This window comes from Oncorhynchus tshawytscha, linkage group LG04 (assembly GCF_018296145.1).
Source record: "Oncorhynchus tshawytscha isolate Ot180627B linkage group LG04, Otsh_v2.0, whole genome shotgun sequence".
Taxonomy (NCBI): Eukaryota; Metazoa; Chordata; class Actinopteri; order Salmoniformes; family Salmonidae; genus Oncorhynchus; species Oncorhynchus tshawytscha.
Genome location: NC_056432.1, coordinates 75,281,770 through 75,304,110, shown reverse-complemented (window position 1 = coordinate 75,304,110; position 22,341 = coordinate 75,281,770). Strand labels below are relative to the sequence as shown.

Below are 22,341 nucleotides of genomic sequence, written 5' to 3'. Positions count from 1 at the left end.
ACACAGTAAAAAACAGCATGGAACTGGGACAGAGAGAGAGCGAAAGAGAGAGAGAGCGACAGAGAGAGAGAGAGCGACGGAGAGAGAGAGCGAGCAGAAAAGAGAGAGCAACAAAGACAGTGACAGAGAGAGAAAGCGACAGAGAGAGAGAGAGCGACAGACAGAGCAGCAAAGAGAGAGTGACAGAGAGAGAAAGCGACAGAGAGAGAGAGAGCGACAAAGACAGAGCAGCAAAGAGAGAGTGACAGAGAGAGAAAGCGACAGAGAGAGAGAGCGACAAAGAGAGAGCAACAAAGAGAGCGACAGAGAGAGAGCGACAGAGAGAGAAAGAGAGAGAGAGAGAGAGAAAGAGAGAGAGAGAGCGACAGAGAGAGAGAGCGACAAAGAGAGAGCAACAAAGAGAGAGCGACAGAGAGAGAGAGAGCGACAGAGAGAGAGAGCGACAGAGAGAGAAAGAGAGCAAAAGAGTGAGTGAGAAAGAGAGAGAAGCAGGAGTAAAATAGAAAGAGAAAGGGATTGAAGGAGGCAGTAGATGACAAATGCAATTACTGCAATAACCATCTCACACGGTAAACTGAAGAGAAACCAAGCTGACATGGAAAAACACTGCAGCCCACTGTAAGAGAAGCAAGGATAACTATCACAGGGTCACAGGAGGTTGGTGGCACCTTAATTGGGGAGGATGGGCTCATAGTAATGGCTGTAATGGAATAAATGGAATGGTGTCCAGCTCATCAAACACATGATACAATTCCCTTCATCCCATTCCAGTCATCAATTGGAGCCGTCCTCCCCTAACCAGCCTCCTGTGAGCAGGGTTAGGAAGTTAACTGAAGTTCTAATTCCAATTTCCATCAATGCTTCTCTATGAGTAAGAATGGAAGAGGAATTTCTTCCTGAATTGACTGAAATGGAATTGACCTAAACCCTGAACTCTAACCCTAACCTCTAGAGAGGACATTTGGAAACTTTCAGGGACATTTGGGGAAACAGATTAAGTGTACTCGGGTGTATTAGGGTGCATATACTAGCGGAAGTGTCCTTAACTTTAGAGCTTAGGTTGCAAATCTACTAGTTCAGTGTCCTTACCTTGACAGGTTTGGTTGCATATCTACTAGTTCAGTGTTTACCTTGACAGGTTTGGTTGCATATCTACTAGTTCAGTGTCCTTACCTTGACAGGTTTGGTTGCATATCTACTAGCTCAGTGTTTACCTTGAGAGGTTTGGTTGCATATCTACTATCTCAGTGTCCTTACCTTGACAGGTTTGGTTGCATATCTACTAGCTCAGTGTCCTTACCTTGACAGGTTTGGTTGCATATCTACTAGGTCAGTGTCCTTACCTTGACAGGTTTGGTTGCATATCTACTAGCTCAGTGTTTACATTGAGAGGTTTGGTTGCATATCTACTATCTCAGTGTCCTTACCTTGACAGGTTTGGTTGCATATCTACTAGCTCAGTGTTTACATTGAGAGGTTTGGTTGCATATCTACTATCTCAGTGTCCTTACCTTGAGAGGTTTGGTTGCATATCTACTAGCTCAGGTTTGTTGCATACCTACTAGCTCAGTGTTTACATTGAGATCATATCTACTAGCTCAGTGTTTCAGTGTTTAGCTCAGTGTTTACATTGAGAGGTTTGGTTGCATATCTACTAGCTCAGTGTTTACATTGAGAGGTTTGGTTGCATATCTACTATCTCAGTGTCCTTACCTTGAGAGGTTTGGTTGCATATCTACTAGCTCAGTGTTTACCTTGAGAGGTTTGGTTGCATACCTACTAGCTCAGTGTGCTTACCTTGAGAGGTTTGGTTGCATATCTACTAGCTCAGTGTCCTTACCTTGAGAGGTTTGGGTGCATATCTACTAGCTCAGTGTCCTTACCTTGAGAGGTTTGGGTGCATATATACTTCTTGATCAAGGCATCAGTAGGCTGTGTGTAAAGGCTCAGAGCGTATTTGAGGGACTTGAGGTCAGGGCTCTTCTCAAGGAACGTCTTCTTCAGACCGTTTCCTCCGGCGTGGAAATATTGCTACGGAAAAGAGAGAAAGAGAAAGGAAAAAATAAAGAATGAAAGTCAGAGCCACTTTATTCACTGTCTTCAGTCTTCAGACCAGAAGGAGAACAGACATAGTCAGTACATTTAGCTTGCTTGTCTGTCCCGTAAAACAAAGATGCTGTATATGTATGTTAAAAGACTCCAGAGTGGCGCAGCGGTCGTAGGCACTGCATGTCAGTGCTAAAGGTGTCACTACAGACCCTGGTTCGATCCCGGGCTGTATCATAACCGGCCGTGATCGGGAGTCCCATAGGGCGGCGCACAATTGTCCCAGCGTTGTCCGGGTTATTAGGGGAGGGTTTTGTCTGGGTAGACCGTCATTGTAAAAGAAGAATTTGTTTTTAACTGACTTGCCAGGTTAAATAAAGGTAAAATTAAAAATTAAAAATATATGCAGACAGACAGTTCCTTTTTCTTTTCTGGGATAGTCACCTGTTGAAGTGTCCTGGAGGTAGGAATACTTTTTTAGAATTGTCCCCCCAGTTGAGCACCTGGTTACCCTTTTTGTTAAAGCTGGGCTGAAGTTTACTTGGGTAAGCCTTCATTCACCATATTCATTTTACTGTTGGTTCCTCAGATCAGATTGAAAACATACATGTTCATGTACCTTTAAGTCTTCTGACCAGACTGACTGTATAGGAGACTGTGTGGGAGAGATAATAAGCATGTTTGCTTATGTAACAGCTGTCAAACTGCTTGTATAACAATACATCTTCCTCCCTCCTAAAATCTGCTACTTGATCTCGGGTCCTCTGTCTCGCAAACACTCAACAACACCTTAGCCAGCTACACCACTGAAAAAGCTAGCAATTCAAGGCATTTCAATCTGAGGAGTGAGGTTACCAATAAAACTCGGGTACACTCAGACCAGATAGAACACGTACAGAGTTAATGTACTTTTCACATCTTCAGACCAGACTGTGTGGAAGACTGTGTGGGAGAGGTAATAACTATGTATGCTCATCCAGGCTGGCAGCAGTAGGCCTAATAAAAATGTACTCTGTACTGTTGCATTAAGACAGAGGATAATTGCTTAAAGTCCTGCCACATAGACACACTCCACCCCCACACACACTCTCCACCTCACTGGAGTTCATGAGTTCATAGGTCATCCTCCATTGGCTCTGGAACAAGAAAGTCATGTTCAGATATAATCCAGTCACTGATGCATTATGGAATATCGGATACAGACTGAAAACAGTGGGTGAGTCAATGAGCCAAAGCTGCTCAGAGTAAATGATCCTAAGCGCTGTAGCTCTGTGTTCCAAATGACATCCTATTACCTATAGCAAACTACTTCTGATCAAAAGTAGTGTCCTACATAGGGCATACAGTGTCATTTGGGACTAAGCTCTGTAGCTCTGCTGCCTCGGCAGAATAGGCACAACCCAGATTCACTCTGAAGATACCGTAGGTGTTGATGAGGGAAGAACGGCAGAGAAACCATCAAAGACATATCCAACACAACACCAACTCCAAGAGCTAGTCCACACAACACCAACTCCAAGAGCTAGTCCACACAACACCAAGAGCTAGCCCACACAACACCAACTCCAAGATCTAGTCCACACAACACCAAGAGCTAGCCCACACAACACCAACTCCAAGAGCTAGCCCACACCACACCAACTCCAAGAGCTAGCCCACACAACACCAACTCCAAGAGCTAGTCCACACAACACCAACTCCAAGAGCTAGTCCACACAACACCAACTCCAAGAGCTAGTCCACACAAAACCAACTTCAAGAGCTAGTCCACACAACACCAACTCCAAGAGCTAGTCCACACAACACCAACTCCAAGAGCTAGTCCACACAACACCAACTCCAAGAGCTAGTCCACACAACACCAACTTCAAGAGCTAGTCCACACAACACCAACTTCAAGAGCTAGTCCACACAACACCAACTTCAAGAGCTAGTCCACACAACACCAACTCCAAGAGCTAGTCCACACAACACCAACTTCAAGAGCTAGTCCACACAACACCAAGCTAGTCCACACAACACCAAGAGCTAGTCCACACAACACCAACTCCAAGAGCTAGTCCACACAACACCAACTCCAAGAGCTAGTCCACACAACACCAACTTCAAGAACTAGTCCACACAACACCAACTCCAAGAGCTAGTCCACACAACACCAACTTCAAGAGCTAGTCCACACAACACCAAGAGCTAGTCCACACAACATCAAGAGCTAGTCCATACAACACCAACTTCAAGAGCTAGTCCACACAACACCAACTCCAAGAACTAGTCCACACAACATCAAAAGCTAGTCCATACAACACCAACTTCAAGAGCTAGTCCACACAACACCAACTCCAAGAGCTAGTCCACACAACTCCAAGAGCTAGTCCATACAACACCAACTCCAAGAGCTAGTCCACACAACTCCAAGAGCTAGTCCATACAACACCAACTCCAAGAGCTCGTCCACACAACACCAACTCCAAGAGCTAGTCCACACAACACCAACAAAAACATCAACAACAAAACATTTTTTGTCACATACACAGATATGTGTATCATATTATCTCACCACCACCTGAAAAATCACAGTCATTTCTATACTGGTTTTGCTTTTCGGCATTACATTTATCTCAAACCATTTAACACCATACAAATGTTCCCTCTTCAGAATTCCATTCCTTTTTGCTCCATTTCTTTCTCTCTGTCTCTTTCCTTCTCTCTCTATCCCTCTCTCCCTCCCTATCCATTTCTCTTTAATCAGTCCTGCATTCAGCCTGTGTATCTCTGCCTTCTTCCCTCTCTCTCTCCTCTTCCCCTCTCTCTCTACCTCCCCTCAGTCCTGCATTCAGCCTGTCTCTCCTCTATCTTCCCCTCCCCCTCTCTTCTTTAGGTGCACCCATTCAGCCATCTCTGCAGTCTCTCCCCCCTCTCTCCATCTCTCCTTTAGGTCTTTAATGCCTCATTACTGAAGGCATAAAGTCTTTAACCAGTCCTGCATTCAGCCTGTGTATCTCTGCTAGTCTCTCTCCCCCTCTCTTCCTTTAGGTCTTTAATCAGTCCTGCATTCAGCCTGTGTATCTCTGTTAGTCTCTCTCCCCCTCTCCCCCCTCTCTTCCTTTAGGTCTTTAATCAGTCCTGCATTCAGCCTGTGTATCTCTGCTAGTCTCTCTCCCCTCTCTCCCCCTCTTCCTTTAGTCTCTCTCTCCCCCTCTCTTCCTTTAGGTCTTTAATCAGTCCTGCATTCAGCCTATCTCTGCTATCTCTCTCCCCCTCTCTTCCCCTCTCTTCCTTTAGGTCTTTAATCAGTCCTCTCAGCCTGTGTATCCCAGTCTCTCTCCCCCTCTCTTCCCCCTCTCTTCCTTTAGGTCTTTAATCAGTCCTGCATTCAGCCTGTGTATCTCTGTTAGCCTGTGTATCTCTCTCTCCCCCATCTCTTCTCTCTTCCTTTCTCTCCCCCATCTCTTCCCCCCCCTCTCTTCCTTTAGGTCTTTAATCAGTCCTGCATTCAGCCTGTGTATCTCTGCTAGTCTCTCTCTCTCTCCCCCTCTCTTCCTTTAGGTCTTTAATCAGTCCTGCATTCAGCCTGTGTATCTCTGTTAGTCTCTCTCCCCTCTCCCCCCTCTTCCTTTAAGTCTTTAATCAGTCCTGCATTCAGCCTGTGTATCTCTGTCTCTCTCCCCCTCTCTTCCCCTCTCTTCCTTTAGTCTCTCTCTCCCCCCTCTCTTCCTTTAGGTCTTTAATCAGTCCTGCATTCAGCCTGTGTATCTCTGTTAGTCTCTCTCCCTAGTCTCTCTCTCCCCCCTCTTCCTTTAGGTCTTTAACCAGTCCTGCATTCAGCCTGTGTATCTCTGTCTCTCTCCCCCTCTCTCCCCCTCTCTTCCTTTAGGTCTTTCTCCTCTCCCCTCTCTCTTCCCCCTCTCTTCCTTTAGGTCTTTAATCAGTCCTGCATTCAGCCTGTGTATCTCTGCTAGTCTCTCTCCCCCTCCTCTCCCCCTCTCTTCTTTAGGTGTTTAATCAGTCCTGCATTCAGCCTGTATCTCTGCTAGTCTCTCTCTCCCCTCCCCTCTTCTCTTCCTTTAGGTCTTTAACCAGTCCTGCATTCAGCCTGTGTATCTCTGCTAGTCTCTCTCCCCCTCTCTTCCTTTTAGGTGTTTAACCAGTCCTGCATTCAGCCTGTGTATCTCTGCTAGTCTCTCTCCCCCTCTCTCCCCCTCTCTTCCTTTAAGTCTTTAATCAGTCCTGCATTCAGCCTGTGTATCTCTGTTAGTCTCTCTCCCCCTCTAGTCTCTCCCCCCTCTCTTCCTTTAGGTCTTTAATCAGTCCTGCATTCAGCCTGTGTATCTCTGCTAGTCTCTCTCTCCCCCCCTTCCTCTTCCTTTAAGTCTTTAATCAGTCCTGCATTCAGCCTGTGTATCTTTAATCAGTCTGCTAGTCTCTCTCCCCCTCTCTTCCCCCTCTCTTCCTTTAGGTCTTTAATCAGTCCTGCATTCAGCCTGTGTATCTCTGCTAGTCTCTCTCCCCCTCTCTCCCCCCCTTCCTTTAGGTCTTCCTTTAAGTCTTTAAGGTGTTTCAGTCCTGCATTCAGCCTGTGTATCTCTGTCTCTCTCCCCCTCTCTTCCCCTAGTCTCCTCTCAGCCTGTGTATCCCCTCTCTCTCTCCCCCTCTCTTCCTTTAGGTCTTTAATCAGTCCTGCATTCAGCCTGTGTATCTCTGCTAGTCTCTCTCCCCATCTCTCCCCCCCCTCTCTTCCTTTAGGTCTTTAATCAGTCCTGCATTCAGCCTGTGTATCTCTGCTAGTCTCTCTCCCCCATCTCCCCCCTCTCTTCCTTTAGGTCTTTAATCAGTCCTGCATTCAGCCTGTGTATCTCTGCTAGTCTCTCCCCCATCTCTTCCCCCTCTCTTCCTTTAGGTGTTTAACCAGTCCTGCATTCAGCCTGTGTATCTCTGCTAGTCTCTCTCCCCATCTCTTCTCCCCCTCTCTTCCTTTAAGTCTTTAACCAGTCCTGCATTCAGCCTGTGTATCTCTGCTAGTCTCTCTCCCCCATCTCTTCCCCCTCTCTTCCTTTAGGTCTTTAATCAGTCCTGCATTCAGCCTGTGTATCTCTTCCACCTAAAGGTATTACTTAACTGTGATTGGCCAGAGTCTCCTGGAAGCATTACTTAACTCCTCTAATTGGACGTTCTCCTCGGAATACTGGTGGAGAGAATTCCACAGCATGACGGATCTAAACAGGGAGCTGGTGTCCATGGAGATGCAGGAATCAATTAGCTTCTGTTTCACGGCGCTGCGTTGAGTGTTCACACAGACCCCGGTCTGAACTCCTGTCTGTGTCACAAATAGCACCCACAGGGCTCTGGTCAAAAGTACTGCACTATGTAGGGAATAGGGTGCCATTTGGACGCACTTACTGACTGCATCGACTCCTCTCAGCACCACTACTCCTCTTAAAGACCTTACAACCCTACTACCCTGTTAAAACAGTCACCACTCTACAACGATCCTTTAGGTAAACTCTCATTACAACCCTACTACCCTGTTAAAACAGTCACCACTCTACAACGATCCTTTAGGTAAACTCTCATTACAACCCTACTACCCTGTTAAAACAGTCACCACTCTACAATGATCCTTTAGGTAAACTCTCATTACAACCCTACTACCCTGTTAAAACAGTCACCACTCTACAACGATCCTTTAGGTAAACTCTCATTACAACCTTCTACCCTGTTAAAACAGTCACCACTCTACAACAATCCTTTAGGTAAACTCTCATTACAACCCTACTACCCTGTTAAAACAGTCACCACTCTGCAACAATCCTTTAGGTAAACTCTCTTTACAACCCTACTACCCTGTTAAAACCCTGTCCATCTCTCTTTGCTCAGCATTTCTATACAGGGACAGAGAAAGGTAGGCATGGATGGTTAGAGGGAGAAAGGAATGAGGGTAGGGATGGAAGGTGAAAGGTAGGCATGGATGGTTAGAGGGAGAAAGGAATGAGGGTAGGGATGGAAGGTGAAAGGGATGGAGGGATGGAGGAGGCATGGATGGATTGAGAGAGGAATTGATGGAGGGATGGATGGAGGAAGGGAGGGATGGAGGAAGGGAGGGATGGATGGAAAGAGAGAGGGATGGTGGGTTAGATGGATGGAGGGAGAGACAGATGGAGGGGGGGAGAGAGGGATAGATAGAGCGAGGGCTCTCCATTACCTTGATGGTGGGAAGGACAAGGTCCATGGCTGCACACTGTCTTGGTGTCAGGCTACGGGCTTCCTCTCTGATCACATGGTCCTAGAGCGGAGAGAATAGAAAGAGATAGATTCATCAAAACATGTTTCCATAACATTCCTGTTTCCATAACACACACACACACACACACACACACACACACACACACACACACACACACACACACACACACACACTACATTTCAGATGTTTGCATATGATAAGATTGCTATGTACATTGTAATGGAAAACTGTCATTTATATGTTAATTTTAGGTATTATCAAGAATAAAAATGATAGAGCATTGTGGGAAAATTGCTGTATTTCAAAATTGCTGTATTTCAAATGGTATTGTAATTCCACCCAGAATACAGTACCATATCTTTGGAGTGCTAAAAACATTTTGACCACTAGTGGGTGCATGGTATGGTTGTTCCTTACTTATTAACACATTTTGAGGCGTACTGTAATATGTAAAATACATCATTTTACTCGCCACCGAGCTGCCTGTAAATTACTGTCAAATTCATGGCAACCCCTTTACTGTGTATTATTAATGTGGTTCCTGAGATGGTAAACACATTGTGAGATCTGATCATTTGATTCAGCAGGAGAATACAGCAAAACAGTACAGACAGCGACAGTACAGTTGCTTGCAAATAGCTGCTCAACCATGGCACATCACAGACACAATACTGTCTCCCTATCTTACTGCTATGCTTCTTGGAACATGAAATGAGACTAGTGACTGTGATCAAAGAGTGTGACTGTGGGAAGATCTTTTAATTTAGGAGCAGAGATACAGGGACTTCATTAAAAACAGTTCATCTGTGTTACAGACGGATTGGAAAGCAACCACGATTACGTACTATGATGAAGACTTGGCCAGTTTAGTCATGGGTTTACAGCATGAAGTGAAGTTGCATGACTAGGGTAGGAGTGGGCTGTTTTAGCAGAGATGACCTCAATCTGGATGTAATCACTATGAGAACTAACCAACTAACACAGATCTACTGCTCTGGAGGATGTACGTTGTGGACTGTGTGGGACTCTGACTTTTGATAATCACAACAGTGTGTGTGCATGTGTGTGTGTGTGTGTGTGTGTGTGTGTGTGTGTGTGTGTGTGTGTGTGTGTGTGTGTGTGTTTACTGTAGCTGTGGCTGTGCTCTGATGGACTAGAGATTACAAAAACCCAGAACTGCCCATTAAACTCTGTTTTTAACAGTCTCTCACTCGTTCTCTCTCTCTCTCACACACACACACACACACACACACACACACACACACACACACACACACACACAGTGTGCCCCAGACCTACCTTGAGTTTGGATAGCTGTCCCAGGTCCTTGGCAGCACTGAAAATCATCTGGGCTCCTTGCTGTGAGGAGAAAAGACAGACAGGGTTGTACCCTATATATACATACACCTTTGAAGCACTTTCATGCTGAATATAATGTGAAAGGAAGCACGAAGGTGGTACAGTAGAGGATGTTTTGTTTGTTTGTATGTGTGTGTGTGTGTGTCTGTGTTTGTGTGTGTGTGTGTGTTTAGACCAGAAGTGTCTGTGGGTGTGTTTAGACCAGAAGTGTCTGTGGGCGTGTTTAGACCAGAAGTGTCTGTGGGCGTGTTTAGACCAGAAGTGTCTGTGGGCGTGTTTAGACCAGAAGTGTCTGTGGGCGTGTTTAGACCAGACGTGTCTGTGGGCGTGTTTAGACCAGACGTGTCTGTGGGCGTGTTTAGACCAGAAGTGTCTGTGGGTGTGTTTAGACCAGACGTGTCTGTGGGTGTGTTTAGACCAGAAGTGTCTGTAGACCAGAAGTGTCTGTGTGTTTAGACCAGAAGTGTGTGTGTGTGTGTTTAGACCAGAAGTGTCTGTGGGTGTGTTTAGACCAGAAGTGTCTGTGGGCGTGTTTAGACCAGAAGTGTCTGTGGGTGTGTTTAGACCAGAAGTGTCTGTGGGTGTGTTTAGACCAGAAGTGTTCACAAGAATAGTAAACCATTTTCCAACTGGGGACATTTTGTTGGTCCCCACAAGATCAAATGCTTTTTCTAGGGGGTTTAGGGTTAAGGTTAGAATTAGTGTTAGTGTTAGGGTTAGAATTAAGTTTAGGGTTAGGGTTAAGGTTAGATTTTGAGGTAAAGGTTAGGGTTGAGTTTAGAGGTTAGGGAAAATATAATTTGGATCAGGACAGAATTGTGTCCCCCCACAAGGTTAGATATACAAGAGTGTGTGTGTTTGAGAACATCCCTTCTGGGTGTTGTCAGCCTTGTCAGTGTTGCCTGTTGGAAAAGAAGGCTTGCCTTTTCATTCCTCTATCCAGGCGTCACTAACATTTCCTGCATGACTGACACATAAAGAGAGAAGGAGACGCCATCTTGTCTGAACTTTGTAAATATCCTCTATGGTGCATTTGTGTTTTGTACATATTTGTGTGTGGGAGTGTGTCGGTGTGTGCACATTTACAGACTAGAGGATATTCCAGCCAGAGGTAGGCAACCCTGGTCATGGAGTGTTGCTGATACTGGACTGTAGTGATTTTTCAGTTAGAAATGTTTTTTGTTTCAGTCCTGGGAGACCAGATAGTAGGTAGAATTGAGCCCAGCTCTGATATTGGCCAATTTTCTCATTTGGTTCCTGCTGGGGGCAAGTAAACACTTCAGTACCCGTAGCTCTCCAGAACCACAGCTACCTACTTCTGCTCCAGTGTAAGAGGGTCTCCCATCATGGTTAGAATAGTTTCATGGCTTACAGTGGTCATTGAGAGGTGTGAGGACTATCTGCCTCTCCGTGGTGTGTGTGTGTGTGTGTGTTTATATATATATCATCTTACAGTCTGGCATTTGAGAGGTGGTAAGACTATCATTCTCTCAATGTTGTTGAATGTGTGTTTGGTGTGTGTCTGTGTTTTGTTTATATAACATAACATCTTACATTCTGGTCATTGAGAGGTGTGAGGACTATCTGTCTCTCTGTGGTGTTGTGTGTGTGTGTGTGTGTGTTTATATATATATCATCTTACAGTCTGGCATTTGAGAGGTGGTAAGACTATCATTCTCTCAATGTTGTTGAATGTGTGTTTGGTGTGTGTGTGTTTGGTGTGTATCATAACATCTTACATTCTGTCATTGTTGAATGTTGTTGTGTGTTTGGTGTGTGTCTGTGTTTTGTTTATATAACATAACATCTTACATTCTGGTCATTGAGAGGTGTGAGGACTATCTGTGTGTGTGTGGTGTGTGTGTGTGTGTGTGTGTGTGTGTTTATATATATATCATCTTACAGTCTGGCAATTGAGAGGTGGTAAGACTATCATTCTCTCAATGTTGTTGAATGTGTGTTTGGTGTGTGTCTGTGTTTTGTTTATATAACATAACATCTTACATTCTGGTCATTGAGAGGGTAAGACTATCATTCTCTCAATGTTGTTGAATGTGTGTTTGTGTGTGTGTGTTTTGTTTATATAACATAACATCTTACATTCTGTCATTGTGTGTGTTGAATGTGTGTTTGGTGTGTGTGTGTTTTGTTTATATAACATAACATCTTACATTCTGGTCATTGAGAGGTGGTAAGACTATCATTCTCTCAATGTTGTTGAATGTGTGTTTGGTGTGTGTCTGTGTTTTGTTTATATAACATACCATCTTACATTCTGGTCATTGAGAGGCGGTAAGACTATCATTCTCTCAATGTTGTTGAATGTGGGTTTGGTGTGTGTGTGTTTTGTTTATATAACATAACATCTTACATTCTGGTCATTGAGAGGTGGTAAGACTATCATTCTCTCAATGGTGTTGAATGTGTGTTTGGTGTGTGTGTGTTTGGTGTGTATAACATAACATCTTACATTCTGGTCGTTGAGAGGTGGTAAGACTATCATTCTCTCAATAGTGATGATGACGATCTTCCACAGTTCCTTCAGGACTCGTTTCAACACCGTCTTCTCACAGATCTTTGCAAATAAAATCAAACTGCAAAGCAGAGCAGAGTAGAGACAGAGGGGAACAGAGCAGAGAGACAGAGCAGAGAGAGACAGAGCAGAGAGAGACAGAGCAGAGAGAGACAGAGCAGAGCAGAGACAGAGCAGCAGAGAGTCAGAGCAGAGAGAGACAGAGCAGAGAGAGACAGAGCAGAGAGAGAGACAGAGACAGAGCAGAGAGAGACAGAGCAGAGCAGAGACAGAGCAGCAGAGAGTCAGAGCAGAGAGAGACAGAGCAGAGAGAGACAGAGATAGAGACAGAGGGGAACAGAGCAGAGACAGAGCAGAGAGACAGAGCAGAGAGAGACAGAGCAGAGAGACAGAGCAGAGAGAGAGGAACAGAGCAGAGAGACAGAGCAGAGAGACAGAGCAGAGAGACAGAGCAGAGAGAGACAGAGCAGAGAGACAGAGCAGAGAGACAGAGCAGAGAGACAGAGCAGAGAGAGACAGACAGAGCAGAGACAGAGCAGAGAGACAGAGCAGAGAGACAGAGCAGAGAGAGACAGAGCAGAGCAGAGACAGAGCAGAGAGACAGAGCAGAGCAGAGAGACAGAGCAGAGCATAGACAGAGGGGAACAGAGCAGAGGAGCAGAGAGAGACAGAGCAGAGAGAGACAGAGCAGAGCAGAGCAGAGCAGAGACAGAGCAGAGCAGAGAGAGACAGAGCAGAGAGAGACAGAGATAGAGATAGAGACAGAGAGAGCAGAGACAGAGCAGAGCCAACAGTCTAAGTCAGATGTAAAACCACAGCAGAAACACAATCATTAGACTTTCAAATCAACATTTTTGAGATGTTTTGAGACCTCTATAGTAGTCTAATGTCAAGATGAAACCCCATCCCACGACATCTGTTGTGTAGATTCAGCTATATGCCTCCAGCCCAAAAATAAAAATAGAGTAAACCAGGAAAAACAGGGAATTAGACAGTGCTTATCTTTTCAATTTATTTGTGATGAAGGCGTATAGCTGGATTTACACAATGGACATCGTGGGATATGTTTTCATCTAGAACTTTCATTTATGAATAAAATGTCCCTTTAACAACGTTACAGACGTCACAAGCCACATACGTCACAGGGCCTATAGGAAGACAACAGGATCAAACACAATCAAGGGTGAAGTTCAAAAGCCATGATATGTGGAATGAATGCATCAGCTTCACGTGATAATCCCAGTGAACGGAAAACCTTGGTTGAGGATTTCGTTTTGCATATTATTAAGAGGATTCTACTGTAATACCCCATTGGCCTCGATGTTGCCGTGAGTGTCTGAGAGAGAATCACACAGCTTATGCACGCTCACGTGCACACGCACACGCGAACACACACACACACACACACACACACACACACACACACACACACACACACACACACACACACACACACACAATTCTGGAGCGGCACCTGAGACAGCATTATCCACCATCATCAACAAAACACCATATTATGGAATTTGTTGTGGAAGAATGGTATCATATTCCTCCAATAGAGTTCTGGACACTTTATGAATCTAAGCAAGGTGCATTGAAGTTGTTCTGGCTCGTGGTGACCCAACACCCTGTTAAGACACTTTATGAATCTATGCAAGGTGCATTGAAGTTGTTCTGGCTCGTGGTGACCCAACACCCTGTTAAGACACTTTATGAATCTATGCAAGGTGCATTGAAGTTGTTCTGGCTCGTGGTGACCCAACACCCTATTAAGACACTTTATGAATCTATGCAAGGTGCATTGAAGTTGTTCTGGCTCGTGGTGACCCAACACCCTGTTAAGACACTTTATGAATCTATGCAAGGTGCATTGAAGTTGTTCTGGCTCGTGGTGACCCAACACCCTGTTAAGACACTTTATGAATCTATGCAAGGTGCATTGAAGTTGTTCTGGCTCGTGGTGACCCAACACCCTGTTAAGACACTTTATGAATCTATGCAAGGTGCATTGAAGTTGTTCTGGCTCGTGGTGACCCAACACTCTTGGGATGTTTAAAGCTTGGGAAATCTTTTTGTATCCAAATCCGGCTTTAAACTTCTTCACAACAGTATCTCGGACCTGCCTGGTGTGTTCCTTGTTCTTCATGATGCTCTCTGCGCTTTTAACGGACCTCTGAGACTATCACAGTGCAGGTGCATTTATACGGAGACTTGATTACACACAGGTGGATTGTATTTATCATCATTAGTCATTTAGGTCAACATTGGATCATTCAGAGATCCTCACTGAACTTCTGGAGAGAGTTTGCTGCACTGAAAGTAAAGGGGCTGAATAATTTTGCACGCCCAATTTTTCAGTTTTTGATTTGTTAAAAAAGTTTGAAATATCCAATAAATGTCGTTCCACTTCATGATTGTGTCCCACTTGTTGTTGATTCTTCACAAAAAAATAAAATACAGTTTTATATCTTTATGTTTGAAGCCTGAAATGTGGCAAAAGGTCGCAAAGTTCAAGGGGGCCGAATACTTTCGCAAGGCACTGTATGTATATTTTTTATCATCACTGTATGTGCACCAAAAAATTATTGCCAGCAGAGCGGGTAGATAAATACCCCCCCCCACACACAAAAATTCCTCACCACCCCATCTTCCCGCGACCAAGAAATTAACCCATTTCTTTGTTATTTTTGTGCATTTTGATATTGCTTATAGGTTGCAAAATTGTTGTGAACATGGCTACTGTATGTGATCTGCGTCGTCACACAGGCCTGTGCCTGAAATAACATTCCAGGACTGCAGTTGGGTTCCGGACCAATTCCTTCTCTGGCAGGTGAGAGTCAGACATAAAGCCAGCGGATGTGGGCGGGTGCGATATGAAAATCTGTGGGTTCGGGCGGAAGCAGGATGAATACATCAGTCCCATGCAGACCTCTAGCTCCAACCTCTAGGCTAACTGGTTAACCGACCCAAAGCTCCAACATCTAGGCTAACTGGTTAACTGACCCAAAGCTCCAACATCTAGGCTAACTGGTTAACTGACCCAAAGCTCCAACCTCTGGGCTAACTGGTTAACTGACCCAAAGCTCCAACATCTAGGCTAACTGGTTAACTGACCCAAAGCTCCAACCTCTAGGCTAACTGGTTAACTGACCCAAAGCTCCAACCTCTGGGCTAACTGGTTAACTGACCCAAAGCTCCAACATCTAGGCTAACTGGTTAACTGACCCAAAGCTCCAACCTCTAGGCTAACTGGTTAACTGACCCAAAGCTCCAACCTCTAGGCTAACTGGTTAACTGACCCAAAGTTCCAACCTCTATGCTAAATGGTTAACTGACCCAAAGCTCCAAAATCTAGGATAACTGGTTAACTGACCCAACGCTCTACCATCTAGGCTAACTGGTTAACTGACCCAAAGCTCCAACATCTAGGCTAATTGGTTAACTGAACCAAAGCTCCAACCTCTAGGATGACTGATTGACTAAACCAACGCTCCAAACTCTAGGATAACTGATTAACTAACCCAAAGCTCCAAACTCTAGGATAACTGATTAATTAACTGACCCAAAGCTCCAAAATCTAGTATAACTGATTAACTAACCCAAAGCTCCAAACTCTATGATAACTGATTAATTAACTAACCCAAAGCTCCAAACTCCAGGAAGACTTATTAACTAACCCAAAGCTCAAACCTCTAGACTAACTAGTTAACCAAAGTTCCAACCTCTAGGTTAACCAGTTAACTAACCCAAAGCTCCAACCTCTAGACTAACTGGTTAACCAAAGTGCCAACCTCTAGGTTAACCAGTTAACTAACCCAAAGCTCCAACCTCTAGGATAACTGGTTAACTAAACCAAAGATCCAACCTCTAGGATAACTGGTTAACTAACCCAAAGCTTCAACCTCTAGGATAACTGGTTAACTTACTCAAAGCTCCTTTAGGATAACTAGTTAACTAACTTAAAGCTCCAACCTCTGGATAACTGGTTAACTAACTCAAAGCTCCTCTAGGATAACTGGTTAACTAACTCAAAGCTCCTCTAGGATAACTAGTTAACTAACTCAACGCTCCTCTAGGATAACTGGTTAACTAACTCAAAGCTCATCTAGGATTAACTGTTAACTAACTCAAAGCTCCTCTAGGATAACTGGTTAACTAACCCAAAAACTCCTCTAGGATAACTGGTTAACTAACTCAAAGCACCTCTAGGATTAACTGGTTAACTAACTCAACGCTCCTCTAGGCTAACTGGTTAACTGACCCAAAGCTCCAACATCTAGGCTAACTGGTTAACTGACCCAAAGCTCCAACCTCTAGGCTAGCTGGTTAACTGACCCAAAGCTCCAGCATCTAGGCTAATTGGTTAACTGGCCCAAAGCTCCAACCTCTAGGCTAACTGGTTAACTGACCCAAAGTTCCAACCTCTACGCTAACTGGTTAACTGACCCAAAGCTCTACCATCTAGGCTAACTGGTTAACTGACCCAAAGCTCCAACATCTAGGCTAATTGGTTAACTGAACCAAAGCTCCAACCTCTAGGATGACTGATTGACTAAACCAATGCTCCAAACTCTACGATAACTGATTAACTAACCCAAAGCTCCAAACTCTAGGATAACTGATTAATTAACTGACCCAAAGCTCCAAACTCTATGATAACTGATTAACTAACCCAAAGCTCCAAACTCTATGATAACTGATTAATTAACTAACCCAAAGCTCCAAACTCAAGGAAGACTTATTAACTAACCCAAAGCTCAAACCTCTAGACTAACTGGTTAACCAAAGCTCCAACCTCTAGGATAACTGGTTAACTAACTCAAAGCTCCTCTAGAATAACTGGTTAACTAACTCAAAGCTCCTCTAGGATAACTGGTTAACTAACTCAAAGTACCTCTAGGATTAACTGGTTAACTAACTCAACGCTCCTCTAGGATAACTGGTTAACTAACCCAAAGCTCCTCTAGGATAACGGCCACATGCATTCTGACACCTACTGAGTCTCACAATATGAATCCTCAGTAACTCCATGGTGAAAACAAACACCTACTTTTTATCCAGGAGTTGCATGAGGGTTTACTAACCTCTCAACTAACGGTTACTAACCCAACCCTCTCACTTCTTGGCTAACTGGTTACCTCAATGTTAACTCAAGGGTGTAAACAGAAAGCTACTATTTATCCAGGAGATACATGGATACGCTACTGGATACTAACCTCTAAGCCAGCTGATAATGTGCCGATAGGGACCTACTTTTTATCCAGGAGGTCCATGAGTGGTCTGAGGACAGTCTCAGCATCCATGGCAGCGTTGCTCTTCCCTGCAGCACTCCCCTTCATCTGGACTAATTCCTGGTTCATCTGCTTTACACAGTCCTCAATCACCGGTTTGAAACTGGACAGGGAAATAACACAGGGTTAGCACAGATACACACATACCACAGATACACACAGACCACAGATACACACAGACCACAGATACACACAGACCACAGATACACACAGACCACAGATACACACAGACCAAAGATACACACAGACCACAGATACACACAGACCACAGACCACAGATACACACAGACCACAGATGCACACAGACCACAGATACACACAGACCACAGATACACACAGACCACAGATGCACACAGAGCACAGACACACACATACCACAGATACACACAGACCACAGATACACACAGACCACAGATACACACAGACCACAGATACACACAGCACCACAGACACACACATACCACAGATACACACAGACCACAGATATACACAGACCACAGACAGGGAAATAACACAGGGTTAGCACAGATACACACATACCACAGATACACACAAACCACACAGATACACACAGAACACAGACAGGGAAATAACACAGATACACACAGACCACAGATGCACACAGAGCACAGACACACACATACCACAGATACACACAGACCACAGATACACACAGACCACAGATATACACAGACACACACATACCACAGATACACACAGACCACAGATATACAGACACACACAGACCACAGATATACAGACACACACAGACCACAGATATACAGACACACACAGACCACAGATACACACAGACCACAGATACACACAGACCACAGATACACACAGACCACAGATACACACAGACCACAGATGCACACAGAGCACAGATATACAGACACACACAGAGCACAGATATACACAGACACACACAGACCACAGACACACACAGACACATACACACAGACCACAGATATACACACACAGACCACAGATACACACAGACCACAGATACACACATACCACAGATACCACAGATACATACACAGACCACAGACACAGATATACCACAGACACACACAGACCACAGATACACACAGACCACAGATACACACAGACCACAGATATACAGACACACACAGACCGCAGATACACACAGACCACAGATACACACAGACACACACAGACCACAGATACACACAGACCACAGATACACACAGACCACAGATACACACAGACACACACAGACCACATACACACAGACCACAGATAGGGATATACACAACATAATACAGACAGACCACAGATACACACAGACCACAGATACACACAGACACACACAGACCACACACAGACCACATATACACACAGACACACACAGACCACAGATATACAGACACACACATACCACAGATACACACAGGCCACAGATACACACAGACCACATATACACACAGACCACATATACACACAGACCACAGATGCACACAGAGCACAGATATACACAGACACACACATACCACAGATACACACAGACCACAGATACACACAGACCACAGATACATACATACACACATACCACAGATACACACAGACCACAGATACACACAGACCACAGATACACACAGACCACAGACACACAGACCACAGATATACACAGACACACACAGACCACAGATACACACAGACCACAGATACACACATACACACATACCACAGATACACACAGACCACAGATATACAGACACACACACAGACCACAGATATACACACACACAGACACACATACCACAGATACACACAGACCACAGATACACACAGACCACAGATACACACAGACCACAGACACAGACCACAGATACACACAGACCACAGATACACACAGACCACAGATACACACAGACCACAGATACACACAGACCACACACAGAGCACAGATGCACACAGATATACACAGACACACACAGACCACAGATACATACACACACACAGACCACAGATACACACAGACCACAGATACACACAGACCACAGATACACACATAGCACAGATGCACACAGAGCACAGATATACACAGACACACACAGACCACAGATACACACAGACCACAGATACACACAGACCACAGATACACACAGACACAGACCACGATACACACAGACACACACAGACCACAGATACACACAGACCACAGATACATACATACACACAGACACATACATACAGACACAGACCACAGATACACACAGACCACAGATACACACAGACACACACAGACCACAGATACACACAGACCACAGATGCACACACACATACACACAGACCACACACAGACCACAGATACACACAGACCACAGATACACACAGACCACAGATACACACAGACCACAGATATACACAGACACACACAGACCACAGATACACACAGACCACAGATATACAGACACACACATACCACAGATACATACATACACACAGACCACAGATACACACAGACCACAAATACACACATACACACAAACCTCAGGCACACACAGACCACAGATACACACAGACCTCAGACACACACAGACCACAGACACACACAGACCATAGATACACACAAACAGAGACACACACAGAACCCCCCACCCCCTCCCACACACACCTGGAGCCAAAGACTGCACTGAGCTCATCCAGCACGGTGTTGAGTTTGTTCTGCAGTTCCTTCAGTAGTTCACTGGCCTCAGCATCCAGCTGCAACATTAACAGCCAGGGAGATGACCATCATTAGCTGCTACATCAATAGAGCATTATATCAATATCACTATACATCTCCACTATATCACTAACACTATACATCTCCACTATATCACTAACACTATACATCTCCACTATATCACTAACACTATACATCTCTACTATATCACTAACACTATACATCTCCACTATATCACTAACACTATACATCTCCACTATATCACTAACACTATACATCTCCACTATATCACTAACACTATACATCTCCACTATATCACTAACACTATACATCTCCACTATATCACTAACACTATACATCTCCACTATATCACTAACACTATACATCTCCACTATATCACTAACACTATACATCTCCATTATATCACTAACACTATACATCTCCATTATATCACTAACACTATACATCTCCACTATATCACTAACACTATACATCTCCACTATATGACTAACACTATACATCTCCACTATATGACTAACACTATACATCTCCACTATATGACTAACACTATACATCTCTACTATATCACTAACACTATACATCTCCTCTATATCACTAACACTATACATCTCTACTATATCACTAACACTATACATCTCCACTATATCACTAACAATATACATCTCCACTATATCACTAACACTATACATCTCCACTATATCACTAACAATATACATCTCCACTATATCACTAACACTATACATCTCCACTATATCACCAACACTATACATCTCCACTATATCACTAACACTATACATCTCCACTATATCACGAACACTATACATCTCCACTATATCACTAACACTATACATCTCCACTATATCACTAACACTATACATCTCCACTATATCACGAACACTATACATCTCCACTATATCACGAACACTATACATCTCCACTATATCACTAACACTATACATCTCCACTATATCACGAACACTATACATCTCCACTATATCACGAACACTATACATCTCCACTATATCACTAACACTATACATCTCCACTATATCACGAACACTATACATCTCCACTATATCACTAACACTATACATCTCCACTATATCACTAACACTATACATCTCCATTATATCACCAACACTATACATCTCCACTATATCACTAACACTATACATCTCTACTATATCACTAACACTATACACCTTCACTATATCACTAATAGGGTGTAGAGAAGGCAGCATAAAGGTGCCATTTGAAGGCAGCATAAAGGTGTTTTAGAGCAGGTTTGGTGGAGACAGATAGATCCCCAACCCTCTAAATGTGTTTTAGAGCAGGTTTGGTGGAGACAGATAGATCCCCAACCCTCTAAATGTGTTTTAGAGCAGGTTTGGTGGAGACAGATAGATCCCCAACCCTCTAAATGTGTGTTAGAGAAGGTTTGGTGGAGACAGATAAATCCCCAACCCTCTAAATGTGTTTTAGGGTAGGTTTGGTGGAGACAGATAGATCCCCAACCCTCTAAATGGGTTTTAGAGCAGGTTTGGTGGAGACAGATAGATCCCCAACCCTCTAAATGTGTTTTAGAGGGGAGATCTAATCTATCTGGGTGTGACGGTCTCATCGTCACTCAGTCAGCTCACAGGACCCAGCCTCCCAACTCAACTCTCTGATAGTCAGTCAAGTACATGGTTAGTACGAGAAGCACATGTTGTGTCTGGTTCACAGTCCCCACATTACTGAATGCCTCTGAAGTACCATGTCAGGAGGAGAGGACACTGGGTGCATCCTAAATGTTCCCTATGTAGTACAATATGGGTCCTGGTCAAAAGTAGTGCACTACTGTCTGTAGGGAATAGGGTGTAATTTGGGATATAACATCTATAGGGCCTGTCTGTGTATTCCAGGGTGTACTGAAAAGAGAACAGAGGGGCAGACAGCGTCATTTAGAATGACTAAAGACTTTCTGACTGGCCTGCTCCTTGATGCATTTAAGTCTACACTATAGATCCTACAATTCACCAGTTACATTGCTACTTATTCTGCAAACATAAGTGTGTGTGTGTGTGTGTTGTTTGTGTTTTGTGTATTGATGCTGTGTGTATAGTGGAGAGTGGTAGCTGTTTCAGGCCTGGTCCCTGAGATAAATATGTGATGA

General features: G+C 44.1%; 1 protein-coding gene across 4 annotated transcripts in view; it reads right to left on the bottom strand.

The window, feature by feature from the left end:
- Window positions 1-22,341, bottom strand: part of LOC112237183 (protein unc-13 homolog C-like) — a 261,928-nt gene that overhangs the window by 59,735 nt on the left and 179,852 nt on the right. For 3 of the 4 annotated variants that reach the window (XM_042321233.1, XM_042321234.1, XM_042321235.1), the window contains 6 exons: window positions 20,115-20,203; window positions 17,433-17,573; window positions 12,117-12,240; window positions 9,587-9,646; window positions 8,246-8,326; window positions 1,884-2,031 (listed from right to left, as the gene is read on the bottom strand). In XM_042321233.1, the coding sequence (XP_042177167.1) occupies window positions 1,884-2,031; window positions 8,246-8,326; window positions 9,587-9,646; window positions 12,117-12,240; window positions 17,433-17,573; window positions 20,115-20,203 (643 nt within the window). Of the gene's footprint in view, window positions 1-1,883; window positions 2,032-8,245; window positions 8,327-9,586; window positions 9,647-12,017; window positions 12,241-17,432; window positions 17,574-20,114; window positions 20,204-22,341 lie in introns of all 4 variants that reach the window. The other variant, XM_042321232.1, reaches the window with a different exon arrangement.